The 12,238-nt window shown below is 47.5% G+C and overlaps 1 protein-coding gene across 2 annotated transcripts in view; it reads left to right on the forward strand.

The window, feature by feature from the left end:
• EXOC6B (exocyst complex component 6B) overlaps positions 1 to 12,238 on the forward strand; it is a 304,900-nt gene that overhangs the window by 177,823 nt on the left and 114,839 nt on the right. For both annotated transcript variants that reach the window (XM_082315216.1, XM_082315217.1), the window contains exons 9-14: positions 5,299 to 5,382; positions 5,548 to 5,594; positions 6,830 to 6,950; positions 9,469 to 9,540; positions 9,994 to 10,091; positions 11,002 to 11,107. In XM_082315216.1, coding sequence (XP_082171342.1) covers positions 5,299 to 5,382; positions 5,548 to 5,594; positions 6,830 to 6,950; positions 9,469 to 9,540; positions 9,994 to 10,091; positions 11,002 to 11,107 — 528 coding nt within the window. The remainder of the gene's footprint in view (positions 1 to 5,298; positions 5,383 to 5,547; positions 5,595 to 6,829; positions 6,951 to 9,468; positions 9,541 to 9,993; positions 10,092 to 11,001; positions 11,108 to 12,238) is intronic.

Genomic DNA, 12,238 nt, shown 5'->3' on the forward strand with positions numbered 1-12,238 from the left:
AGATCCACTCAGTTTTGGGTAATGGGCTGATGTTGCAAGTGCGAAGGGTTTGAGACAGCTCAGCCACCAATGTCACCATGGGAGTGATGGGTTATCGATGGTACGTGTTACCCTGTTGTATGCGGCAAGTAAATTATCATTACGTGAAGTACACAGGGCGCGTTTCTGCTTCCAGGTAAGCAGAAATGTAGTAATCCAAAATATTGTCGTCTGCATGTTCTGGATCCAGAAAATCCCATTTTACTGGGCATTTTAATGGTTTACTGAGGACAACGGCAGAATAAAACTTACAGCACGTTTTTCCCCGTGTAATTCACAACTCGATTTGCTTTCCGCTCTGAAACTTTTTTGGGTTTTTTCAGCTGTTGTTTTTGCATTCTTGTGATTATATTCTGTTTTCCCTTATGTGGTGTTCATCTATGATCTTAATTATCTGCCTCTCATTGCCAACTCTGTGAACTCTGAAGCTAATTTGAGAAGGAAAGTTCTGCCCGGTAATTTTAAAAATATGAGGCATTATTGAGGGTTTTTCCTGGACCAGTGATTACAATAAATATGGAGTTTGGAAGCATAGCTTTGGATTCTTCCCGCTCACTTAAAGAGATTGAGAATTGGGTGAAACCTATTCTCATTAAAACTGAAGAGATGAATGGGAAAGGGACCTCCTTCTCCTCTGCCCACCATGAGTGCTTGATTTCCCCAAGTTATGGGTTGAGCTCACAAGAAACCCAGGAGGAGCAAGGATGCTGCCCCTGTACCGATATGTGTTAGCAGCATCTTGCTTCTGCAGAAGGTCGGTGGTGGATTTGGATGTCCATGCGAGGCTGGGGCTGGGAGATGCTCCTTCAGCAGTCTTTCCCAGGTGGTCCTTGTTCGCAGACCTGCCATGTGCTGCTTGAGATCTGCACGTGAGCCGTGGGTTTTGTTGAAAAAGAAAAACGTTGCAGGTGCAATGCATCTTTACGGAGTAAAATAGCTGCTTTTAGGAGAAAGGAAAAGAAAGAGAGAAGTGGGGCTGTTTCCCACCGAGAGGACATGGAGAGCAGGAATAGGGCACGTGCGTGCACAGCTCTGCTCCGAGCTTATGTGCTTGCGTGTGATCAGCTCCGGTCTGGTATTTTTATGGCAGCATTGGTTGATGACGGTGGTGTTCTGCGTGGGTACCGCGCCACGCTGAAGCGCTCGGGAGATTTCGGAGCAAATCTTTTATTCAGCCCAAGACGTATTCCGAGCAGAGGCTGGCATACCTGCCTGGACCAAGAGGCTGCGCCTGGACAGCCTGAGTGATGCTCTCCAAGTCGCTTCTCACGATTCCTTGCGTACAGCATTTAGGTCCCAAAATACCGTCTTTGAACACTGGAGGTTAAGGATGGGATTGGTTAAATGTGAAAAACCACCAGGCATGGGGCTGGGAGAGGAGAATGGGAGCGAAGTACAAATACTACATGGTGTTTCAGATGAATAGTCTGTAAACACAGGGTCTTGTCGTCTGTTCTGGATACCTTTTTGGTGTGGTTTCTTTCTGTTTGTTTGTTTTCTGCTTTGCCTTTTTATTTTTTTTAACCCAGAGGAAAACAATATTAAAAAATAGAGTACAAAGGAGTAATATTATCTGAAGACCCAATAAGTTGAATAGTCTTAAATAGGTCACATGTGGGAAACTGGGTAGTCTAAGCTAAAACTGCCACCAAGGGGAAGAAAGACTTCCCATTTTTAGGAGAATATAATACACGAGCGATGAAAAGATCTAGGGAGACGATGGAGGAATGCACTTAAGAGAAAAGGATGAAATTATGTGCAAGAAAAATGCAGATAGTATCAAGAGAGATTTTCTGTGAGGAGAAGTTTTTCATAGAAGTAGCCTCTTACGAGAGAGTCCCTAATTCTTGGGGCAGTCAAAAAAGGCTCAAGAAAGAAAATACAGGGAGCAGTGCGTTGGGAGGGAGACGTCTTTGGTCAAATCGGCAGGTCTCTAGGCCATAAATTTTAGGGAAACTGTTAAAACCTGAATATGGTCTACAGTTTATTGGGAATGGTTTCAAAGGTCTTTGCTGTTCCTTCTCTTCTACTACAGTTAAAGCCATGTGTTGGGTTGGAACAAGGAGGACTTGGCATCTAAAACCTTCTAAGCGCCCTGTGAGGCTGAAGGGGCTTCCCTCCAAGGTTGAGAGGCAGGCTTAGAGTGAATCCTTCGTGCGATATCTGCAGCCCAGCTCGGATCACTCCTGCTTCTTGTGTCTGTGGAAAACATTTTTTTCCTCTGAAAGCACAATCCAAAATAGTTTAATTTTCAGAGAATGTTACGAAGTCGGTCCAGATGCTTCATCTTCCTCAAAGCCATCAGTAAAATAGGGGAAGAAACCTGGCTTGCGGTTTGTCCCCAGGGGCGAAGGAACTGAGTGATGGGGTTGGGGGTTTCGGCTCTCGGCCATGGGGACGCGTGCTTCCCGCTGCCCTGTCCCCCACGACCTGGTGGCTTCTGCCTCTCCCAGCACTTGGCGACCTCCACCATCCCCTGAGTGCTCCTGCGGAGGGGATGGGAAAGTGGTCCCATCAAACGGAGAAACTTTTTAATGAGGTGAACAGCTACAGGATAAGGCCTGTGGTGTCGCAGGGCGATGGGAGGATGTGCTGGAAGTGGAGCCACATGTGGGATGACTTCTTGGCCTTTCTTTCCTGAAGAAATGCATGGTGAGGGTGGGGTGAGCAAGAACGACCTCTTCTCGGAGCTCAGTTGGAGGGATGAGGGAAAGTGATTTCAGCTGAACTGAATTGCTGTGGTGTAGTCTTAGCAGAAATCTTCAAAATCTGGTATTAAAAGGGCTGATTGGTTTCAGACCGGCCTCTGGCTCCTGATGAACTGCTTTCCAAGTTTCCAGTAAGTCCTCGAGGTCACCACAAAATCTTGCCTGCGTAGCCTGGGGAGATGGAGCTTATGCGTGTTCAGTAACGGGAAATTAATTACCCACCGCCTTCCATCTGATGTTGCATAAAGCCGAACGCGGTGGCTGGCGTGAGCGACCGACTGCCATGGCGGCTGCGCTGGCGGTTGCGGCTGAACCTCTGTGTGCTCTTGCCTTTGGTGGTGCCGTACGTTGATTTATTAAAGAAATGGGAAAAAACCCCAACTTCGGTTTTGAATTTGCACGACAAATTCATTGGTAGCAGCGGGCTGCGCTAAGTTAGTGAGCAGCTTCACTCAAACATCCCAGTGATGCTGCCAGAGGTGAGTTGGTCTCCTGGTCAGGACGGAGATGATCAGGGTTTTTTGTGCCGCTTGCGTAGGTTTTGAGAGATGAGGCACAGCAGGATTTAATGAATATCTTAAGTCCGGTCCCATCAGTGGTGGGGTGGGAGTGGGACAGCCCGTTCTGTCTTGCTTCTCCTGTGGCACCGCCAAAAATGAGAGGAGATGGGTAACACCAGCACCCCGAGAAGCACCGGCTCCCAGGCCTGGGAGAGGAGCTCGAAGGGAGGTCAGAGCTCCCTGCTTGGAGGTCCTCTGAAGGGGGCTAGCACTTACCTTGATAAACAGTGTAATAATCCTCCCTGTTCTGGGTCTAACACATAGATCACTGATTTCGGGCTCAGGACCCTTCCCTTTCCAGGGGGAAACAGCTTTTGAGAGCATCAAGAAGACGTATGATGTGGAAATGCTGGTTCCTGGATAGTTTCTGTTTCTGAAAAGCTTTCTTAAAATGTCAGATTGCTTGGAGGTTCAAGCTGGTGCAGGATTGCAGGAGAAGGACTTATACCCGATCCCAGTTTGTCCCTTGTCGGGATATTGGCACCAGTGATGGCTGGATGGACGTTCCCGGCATGGGTCAGGAGCTGCTCATCCTGCACACCCCTGATGTTCAGCTAGGATAAAAAGTATAATTCAGAGCCAAAATCCACGATATAAATCTGTATTATCTTTGCAATGCATCTGCATGGTTGCGAGAAGGTTTTTTTGATGAATTTTAGCACTGTTGGGAAGGGCAGCACCGGGTGGGAATGCTCCTGGGCACATCAGTAAGGCTGGATTTTTGCTTAAGCCTTGAGCTCCAGCTTGTAGAAGACAAGGAGCAAGTCGGGCTACAGCTCCTCAAGGGTTCATTGCAGACATTTCATAAGACCGCTTTAGTCGAGGGCGTCCTAAGGCAGCCTGGTTGCATAATGCCATAGTAGCTGGAGACTCATTAAATTAGCATCAGGTTTTTCTTTTAATTAATTTATTTTTTGGTAGTAGAGAGGGTTGACGGCTGGTGCCTTGCTCAGGTGAGATTTGTTGTTGCGCGTTGTTTGTTTTGTGAATTCCAAATGAGTTGGTTTTTTTTTTTTTTGGCTCGGAAGAGTTCAAAGCAAGACCTTGTCCCTTCTCTGAAGTGTTTATAATCCAATTTCAGACATAAAACAGCACGGGCGTGGAGGAGGGAGGAACAGGCAGGGATAAAACGGCAAGGTTTTACATAGCCTAGGGGACCGGGGCGGTAGGCGGGTGTCTGAACGCTTCAGCAGGTCGATGGCATTTGAGGATCCTCATGGGTTTGTTGCCTGGGTGGGGATGCTCAGATGTAGCCTGGCTCGGTAAAACAAGCCACCTACAGAAGAAGCCCCCGAGGAGCGGTTCGGGTCCCCGCCGCAGCGCCCGGCGTGGGTGGGCGATGCCCGTGGAGGGGAACTCGGGTGTTCGGCTTTCGGGACTAACCAGCTCTCCTCTGGAGGCTCAGACCCACAGTACGGTTGGGAAAGAATGAGCTCAAAAACCTATTTTATTTTTCCCAACTATATAGACTCGTTTCAGAAAGTGCTATAACCCACACAAGCACGGTTTTCCTAAATTCCCTGGTGTTTGTGGCTTTGCGTCACTCTGCACCCATGAGTCAGCGGAGGAATTTCTGGTGTTGTTTGTCCCCGCTTTCCTTCTGCTAACACTAGAAATTGGTTGTTTCACTGTCCCCGTGATGAAGCAAATCTGATGTTTGTCCATGTTATGATCCGGTACAGAAGCTGGTTGCGCACCTCCGTATACCACATCTGCGCGGCGATACTGAAAACGGGCACGGAAGAGTTTATCGGGTACTCTTATACCTGAACAGCTGACTTTTTGACTTGGTGTTTAGAGTAAAGCTCTTTGTCATCTGATATTTAGATTGAATTTGGCAGGAGAGCGTCGCACAGATATGCTGGAGGAATATGAGATTTGCATCTGAAATGCGGTATATATTGCAAGTTGTCGGTAAACGCAGTATGTCACAAGTTAACGGTTAACGCAAGCTGTTATAATTACTCGAATTAATCCCTTCTGTTTTCCAGGGTGCCCGAGAAACCTTTGAGAACTACTACAGGAAGCAGAGAAGAAAACAAGCCAGATTGGTCCTGCAGCCACCTTCAAACATGGTACGACGGGCCCCCGCTTGCGGTGCCCGAACTTGCCCTGCCGAGCGAAGGAGCGGAGGGCTATCTCTGGGCGCGCTGTTCCCGGCGGGTGGTGGTCTCCGATTCCTTTCCAATTGCTCTTGGTCACCTTTGTTTTAATCTTTGCTCGCTTTTTCTTTGTTGCAGCATGAAACTTTAGATGGCTACAGGAAGTATTTTAATCAAATTGTAGGGTAGGTGTTCTTTTTATATACATCCTCGCTAAATCTGTGTGCGCTGTGTTGTTGAGGAGCCCAAAAAGAAAGAGAGGGGAGGGAATGTTGATCTTTTTGAGGGTCCTTTAAAGGGAGTCAAAACAGGAAAAAAAAAAAAAAAAGGTGGCTTGGGCTTTTTAAGTGTTTTAAGGTGTATTTTATAGCACCCGTGAACTTTGCTGTGTCACTAGTGGGGGCATGGAGCCTGCCAGCTCTTGTACCAGCAAGCGCGTTTCTGGGAATTTGAGGATAAATCATCTCCGGGGACTATGTGCATCTACTTGCCCCGCTAATGAGATGAACAGGCCCTCTGCCTTAATTATTCTTTAATATTTGATAATTATTCTTTGATTATTTTCCTGGTAAAGGAGGTGATTCTCAAGCCTCGATTCCTATGAGCTGCTTATTATTGCACTCAAATTTGACAAGAGTCTTCCAAAACCAGCCGAGCTCTAAGAGGAGGCACCCTAAGACCACTAATCTAGCAAAGACAGAGTATGACGTTGAAATTTCTTCTGCTAACGATAATAATTTCAACATCTAATGGGAACCATCGCAAATGCAGCGTGTTCTGCTCACCTTCTCACGCAGCTCCGTGCTCCTGGGCTGAATTTCCCCGACAAAACACAGCTGAGATTTTGTGCGTTGCTGTTTAAAATGTACAGTGCCATGCTCGCCCCCTGAAAAATACGGTTTCTTTTTGGCCGGCGTGTTTGATAACTGGAGATTGGAGTCAACTGATTGCCTTTAAATGGTTGTGAGCGTGTGGCGTATCCAGGTGCGAGAGAGTATTTTTCCCTGCAGTTTTAAGTATTTTTCCCTGCGGTTTAAGTATTTTTCCCTGCAGTTAACCAATTGTAATGCGATTGCTGCTGGCTGGAGCGGAGTTTCATCAGTGGTTCTTGTTGAAATAACGGGGTGGAGAACTTAGCGAGGGAAATTCTGCCTTTGTGTCTACACAGGGTGGCATTACTAGGAGCAACTTCTATAACACAGTGAAACATCATATAAAATACACGATGTTAAAAATAGGTGAATAAAGTGTTTAGCGTTGGCTCTATTTAATACAGACACTACTGCAAATCTGAGCTTGCTCTGGAGATTTATGGATGTGCAGATGCCACGTAGCCCTCGCATGCGGTGTTTGCAGATCTCTTTTGATGTCTCGAAACCTGTAACTTTTGATAAGAGTGGCATTTTCTCCCCTCCGTTAGGTTTTTTGTAGTTGAAGATCACATCTTGCATACGACGCAGGGCTTGGTAAATAGAGCCTATATTGATGAGCTGTGGGAGATGGCGTTATCAAAAACGATTGCGGCACTGAGGACGCATTCAGTAAGTAAAAGCCCCGGGTCGCTCAACTGTTGCTTGAGTATGACTTGACGTGCTGGAAATACTGGCTTTTACAGTAAAATTCTTTGTTTTCCCTCTTTCCCAATGACCCTGTTTAAAACAATGACATGAAGATACGCTGCTGTTTCCCCAAAAGCTTTCTCCAGCTTTTTTTGCCTCTTGATGCACTGCATTTCCCTGTACCAAACTCTCAATATTTTGGGGGACTGGAAAGAAGAAAATAATGGGTTTGATATTTTTCCCGTTAACTTTGCTGATCACTTTTGAAAAGCACCAGCAGAGGGAGTCGGTTTGTCCTGGAAAACTGGGGAAAAAAGTGTCTGTTTGGCACGCTGAAGTCTGACCCTGTTTGATATTCCCTTAAGGTTCATGGCAGTGAATGGGCTGCTATCAAACTGCAAATCATTTGTGCATAAAAAGACACTAAATAGACTTCTTATTCTTTAATATTGAAAGAAGTTTGGAAAAATTGCTTGTTGCTTCGGTGTTTCTCCGCTTGAGCAAAAAAACCAAAGCCAATTGCAAAAAATGTACAATTTTCTTCCAGTTTTGCATGACCTGGTACAATGTCGTACTGGTTCAGCTGGGAGCACTGGAGTTTTCTGAAAACCCTATTGGTTACCGGGATGAAAAAATTGCATTTGATCGTGAAAGGAAAAGCATTACTGACTTTCCACAAGTCCGTTTTCGAGTTGTTGGGCCATTCTCTCCAGGAAAAAAAAAAAGCTTTAAATCACTGAAATCCCACTGGTGCTGGGGGCCGGCAGCGCCGCCCGAGAGGACGAGGATGCTGCAGGGCCGTGTCGGTGCAGGCCTGCGCCTGAGGTGGTGCAACACGCACGTGGTGGTACCCAACTGATAACGGTGTCGTTGCTCTTTGCTGAGAAAACCCTAAAATTCCCGGGTGGAGACGCGATATGCTGCTTCCTCCAAACCTCACCGAGATCTGCATTTAGGTGCCCCTGAGTTCAGCTTAGCGTGGTCGCCCACGGGCAGCGTTGCTGAAGAGCTGCTTGGCTTTACCTGTGCGGGTGGGGATAATCCGGGTGAGGGACCTGGAGCTCGTTGGGATGAGGGACCGCAGAGGCTTCCCGGGCCGCTCTGCCTCCGTCTGGCACGGCAGTTGTGTCGACTGGAAAGCTGCCTCCTTCCACTTAAGCTTCTGTGTTACGAAGGGGGATAAACACAAAGATGTACACCCCGCTAGGTTGTAAACCTGTGTTTGTTTTCTTTTTAAGTGGGGTTTTCTGCTAGGTGAAAGCCGTGAGAGTAAGCCAGGTACAAACACGGTGTTTTTCAGTTTTACCAGCTTTGTTGCCACGACAAGTTGTTTTAAGTGATGCCAAACTTAATGCATGAAGTAGCTGCCAGGTGAGCTTTTTTCTTCGGTAATCATGAAGTGTTACATGATTTCTCAGAACCATTACTGTGGTCGTCCCTGTCATCTCTAAGCACCGCTCAGCCTACAGCTCCCGTATAGGCCGGTGCCGTCCGTCCCGTATTGCCCTTGAGAGGTGATGGAGGGCTCTCACGTTGGCGAGGCTGTTTCGGTTCTTCCCGTTCAGCCAAACTTACGCCTGGATTTTCTTCCTTGCTGCAGATGGGGACATCTTTTATCACTTCTGATAGCTTTAGGGCATTATCTTTCTTTCTGACTTTCTTTTTTGGACAGTGAAATGGAAAATGTGTCTCTTCCAGTCTTTCACGTTGATTAATGGAGTCATTCCTCCTTGAGTTTCCAGTGAGCTTTAAATCTGTTTCTCCTTCATTCCAGCTTATGATCACTGATTCTATATTTGGTAAGACTCTGTCTGAAACTTTACATATTTCAGCATAGGGAGGTTGTCTGCTGTGTCCGGAGAGCACACGAAGCCTGTGGGTAACACGGGGTGGCTCTGGGGGGACGATCAGCGCTGTCACTGGGCCGAGTTGTGTCTTTAGGGTTTCAAGCAGTGTCCTGAGCCGTAATAAGTACTTGTATTGTAGCTCTGACCGTTAACATTGCTGAAATATAGTCATGCAGCGTGTTTTTTCTCGGCCTGAACCACTCAGCAATGCAGCCTTTGCCCAGGGCTTGGGGATGCCTCGCTGCGATGCTTCATTACCGTCAGACACAACACACTAAATATTAAATGAGAGGCGCTGCTGTCGTCTTGGTATGACAGCGCGCTGATTTGCTTCATCTCCTCTCGCTTCCCCAGCAGCTCCTGGGTAATCTTAGAGACACTTCAGGTATCTCTAGAGCAACCAAAATCCTTATTCATCATGGAGAGCCTCAAGAGCAGCGCGTTACGAGGAGAGATACCCTTATCAGCGTGCCTTCCCTTGCCCTGTACAACATTAGGGCACGGGCTGTAGGATAAAAGCTGCTGATCATAAGACTGTACGGCGTGCCTATGTATTTATTATCACTCAAGCGATAACACAGGAGGGCTGAGGGCAATATTTTTCCCCTGTGCTGCAGTTAAGACCATGTTTTAATTTCTCCCCTTCTTTGCAGTCCTACTGCTCAGACCCAAGCCTGGTGTTAGACTTGAAGAACCTCATCGTCCTCTTTGCCGATACACTCCAGGTACGCGGCTGTTGGCGACCGCTCTTTATCTCTCTCAACGGTTGTGCTGCTCGCAGGTGGTGTCCGTCAGCGGGGTTAAATGGCTGATGTGGGCTTGCTGTGGTGGCCTGGCTTCATTTTTGGTATTGCAGTGCATGAATCGTGGCACCCGATGGACAGCCTGGTTCGCTCTGCGTGTGGGGTGGCCAGCCCATGGGCAAGGACCAAGCCTTGGCCACCTTGCCAAGCCCTTGTGCCTCCTGCCCGCACCCAGCCCAGCCTTTAATCGCCCTTGGTCCTACCACCTCACTAAACCACCGCCTAAATCCCTACACCAGCACCGTTCACCTCTCTGGTGGTGGTAGAGGAGAATTTGCCCACGTGCTCCTTATTAAACAGAGAAAATAATCTTCCAACTGCCTGTTGGTGACTTTTTCTTATCTAAAGTTGCTCTCTTCCCCCACCCCACTGCAGGGATATGGCTTCCCAGTGAACCAGCTCTTTGACATGCTGCTGGAGATCCAAGACCAGTATAGTGAAACCCTGCTGAAGAAATGGTCAGGAGTTTTCAGGTAAGAAGCTCTTTAAGCAAACTCATGAGATGTACCTTACAGAGGAATTTTGGCCCATAAATAAGATCTTTTGAGAGATTAGTAGCACGCCCATGTTTAAATTTTGGGCAACAGTAGGCTTCAGCCTGGGCTCTCCTTGGACCAGGGAGAGCCAATTTAAATGCAGTTGTGAGGGTCCTGCGTGGGTGAGATCTGTGCAATAAATCAGTGTAGACCGGAGGCTTTACATCCCAGAGGAATAAGGTTATGGTTTCATTATGGAGCTCACTTTGACAGTTAATAGGTGGAAGGCTGCAAAAATCTGGTGTTGCAGCAGTGTTGCTGTGCCCTCGCTCCAGCACTGAGCCACGTGTATCTCAGGACATCGGTGGCATAGCCTGGTGCTGTAGGCGCGTCCGTGAGCTGAGCAGTTGCCCGCGGGTAGGGCACAATATATTGTCCAGGGTCCCACGCTGCGCTCGGGAGCCACCAGCTCATCCTGTGATGGTCCTCTAGGACATCCCAGGAGGACTGAGGTGTCTCGGAGCATGGGTGTTGGGAAGAGGTGCTGGAGGATTGCTGGTGCCCTGGTAGCTCAGCCTCCATCTTCCTTGAGTCAGGCAGGACTGAAGCTTGCTTGGGCTTTACCAGGGCCTGCTGCCGAAGGTCCGGTCTGGACTAAAAGCACCGCTAAACTCTGGTCGTGGCCTTATGCACAATGAAGGCTGGGAGCTGGGAGGGATCCTTGTGTCCGGCTGCAGCCAAGATGATTTTGACAGTCACAAAGGCGGGAAGAAGTTTAGGCCCATGGGATCCCATCTTTGACTGGCACCTACTTCTTAAGAGCTTCCCAACTGAGCAGTAAATCTGCAAGCTGTGGTTGGTCTGTCGTCACAGAGCTGTCTTTCTCACTTTTCTTTTCTTTTCATAGAAATATACTTGATTCAGATAACTACAGTCCCATCCCGGTGACAAATGAAGAGGTTTATAAGAAAACAGTTGGACAGTTCCCATTCCAGGATGCAGAACTTGAAAAGGTAATCTTGAAATGGGGAAAGCGGCCCGGCGTGCCTGCTGCCGCAGGAAAGGCCCGCGCCCTTGTTAGCAGCATTGAGAGCTGCAAATGAAAGCGTCAAAACGAAAACCAACCCCAAAACCCCAAACCAAATAAACAACAAAAAAACCCAAACCAAACCAAGGGAAACGAAAAAATGCACTCTCCATGTGATGCATTTCACCTGGTGCGGATGAGGAAAGTGTGTACAGCAATACCTCATCGCTTTTGTTTTCAGATCACAGAGACTAGAAATATCTGCTTCCATTGGTATTTTATTCCCGTTTTATGAACCGTGTTATTGACCTTTATTTGTTTTAATCTCGTACTTAAAAAACAAGCACCCAACAAAGCGGTATATCTTGGCTTTTCTAGAAGTGTGTGCTTGCAAAGCCTAAGTGTAGCCAAATTTGACCTAGCCAGTGTCCCTTAAAAGCCTGCTTGGCCTTCTGCTCCACATCTGGCAGCCAGAGAGCTCCAAGCCTGGTAAACTTAATTAGGACTGGGAGGTTTTTCGATCCAAGTTAAGTGTTTAGATTTCAGAAAGTCTGCATCCTTCCCCAAAACTATATCATGGGGTCCGGTTTCTTACTGTTACACTCTGCACCTCCCAGCCACGTGTGTGCTACGGGTAAAAGCTGGTTGGAAAAATTCGGTAGAGGACATCTGTTTCCTCTTGGCTTTTGGTGTTGTAAGCAAGTGCTCACCTTGGGCAGCAACTGTGAGAGGTGACTGAGCAAAACACCTTGTGCGTGGTGGGAGAGAAAAGTCAAGACGTTCCCCGACGGTGTTTTTTCATATGAGTTAGGGAGTCGGGAGAGGGAAGGAGGGTTGTGCTGTGCTGCCTGCTCCCTCCTAGCTGCGAGTTTCCTTCCAGCCTGTTTCAGGCTCCAAATCCCTTATGCACCCGTGTGCCATTTGTAAGTGATTATCTGGTCTTTCACTTGGCTGAAATGTTTATATAATATACAATAAATGCTGGCTTGTTGTTTCATTGCTGGACTTAGCTAAATACTAGAATTAATTTGACTGCTTGGAACATGTTGCTGGAAAGCGGTCGTCACTCCTGTTAAATATCTGCTCTTCGACTTGAATTCTCTCCTGTATTTTACAG

This window comes from Platalea leucorodia (assembly GCF_965183815.1).
Source record: "Platalea leucorodia genome assembly, chromosome: 6".
NCBI lineage: Eukaryota > Metazoa > Chordata > Aves > Pelecaniformes > Threskiornithidae > Platalea > Platalea leucorodia.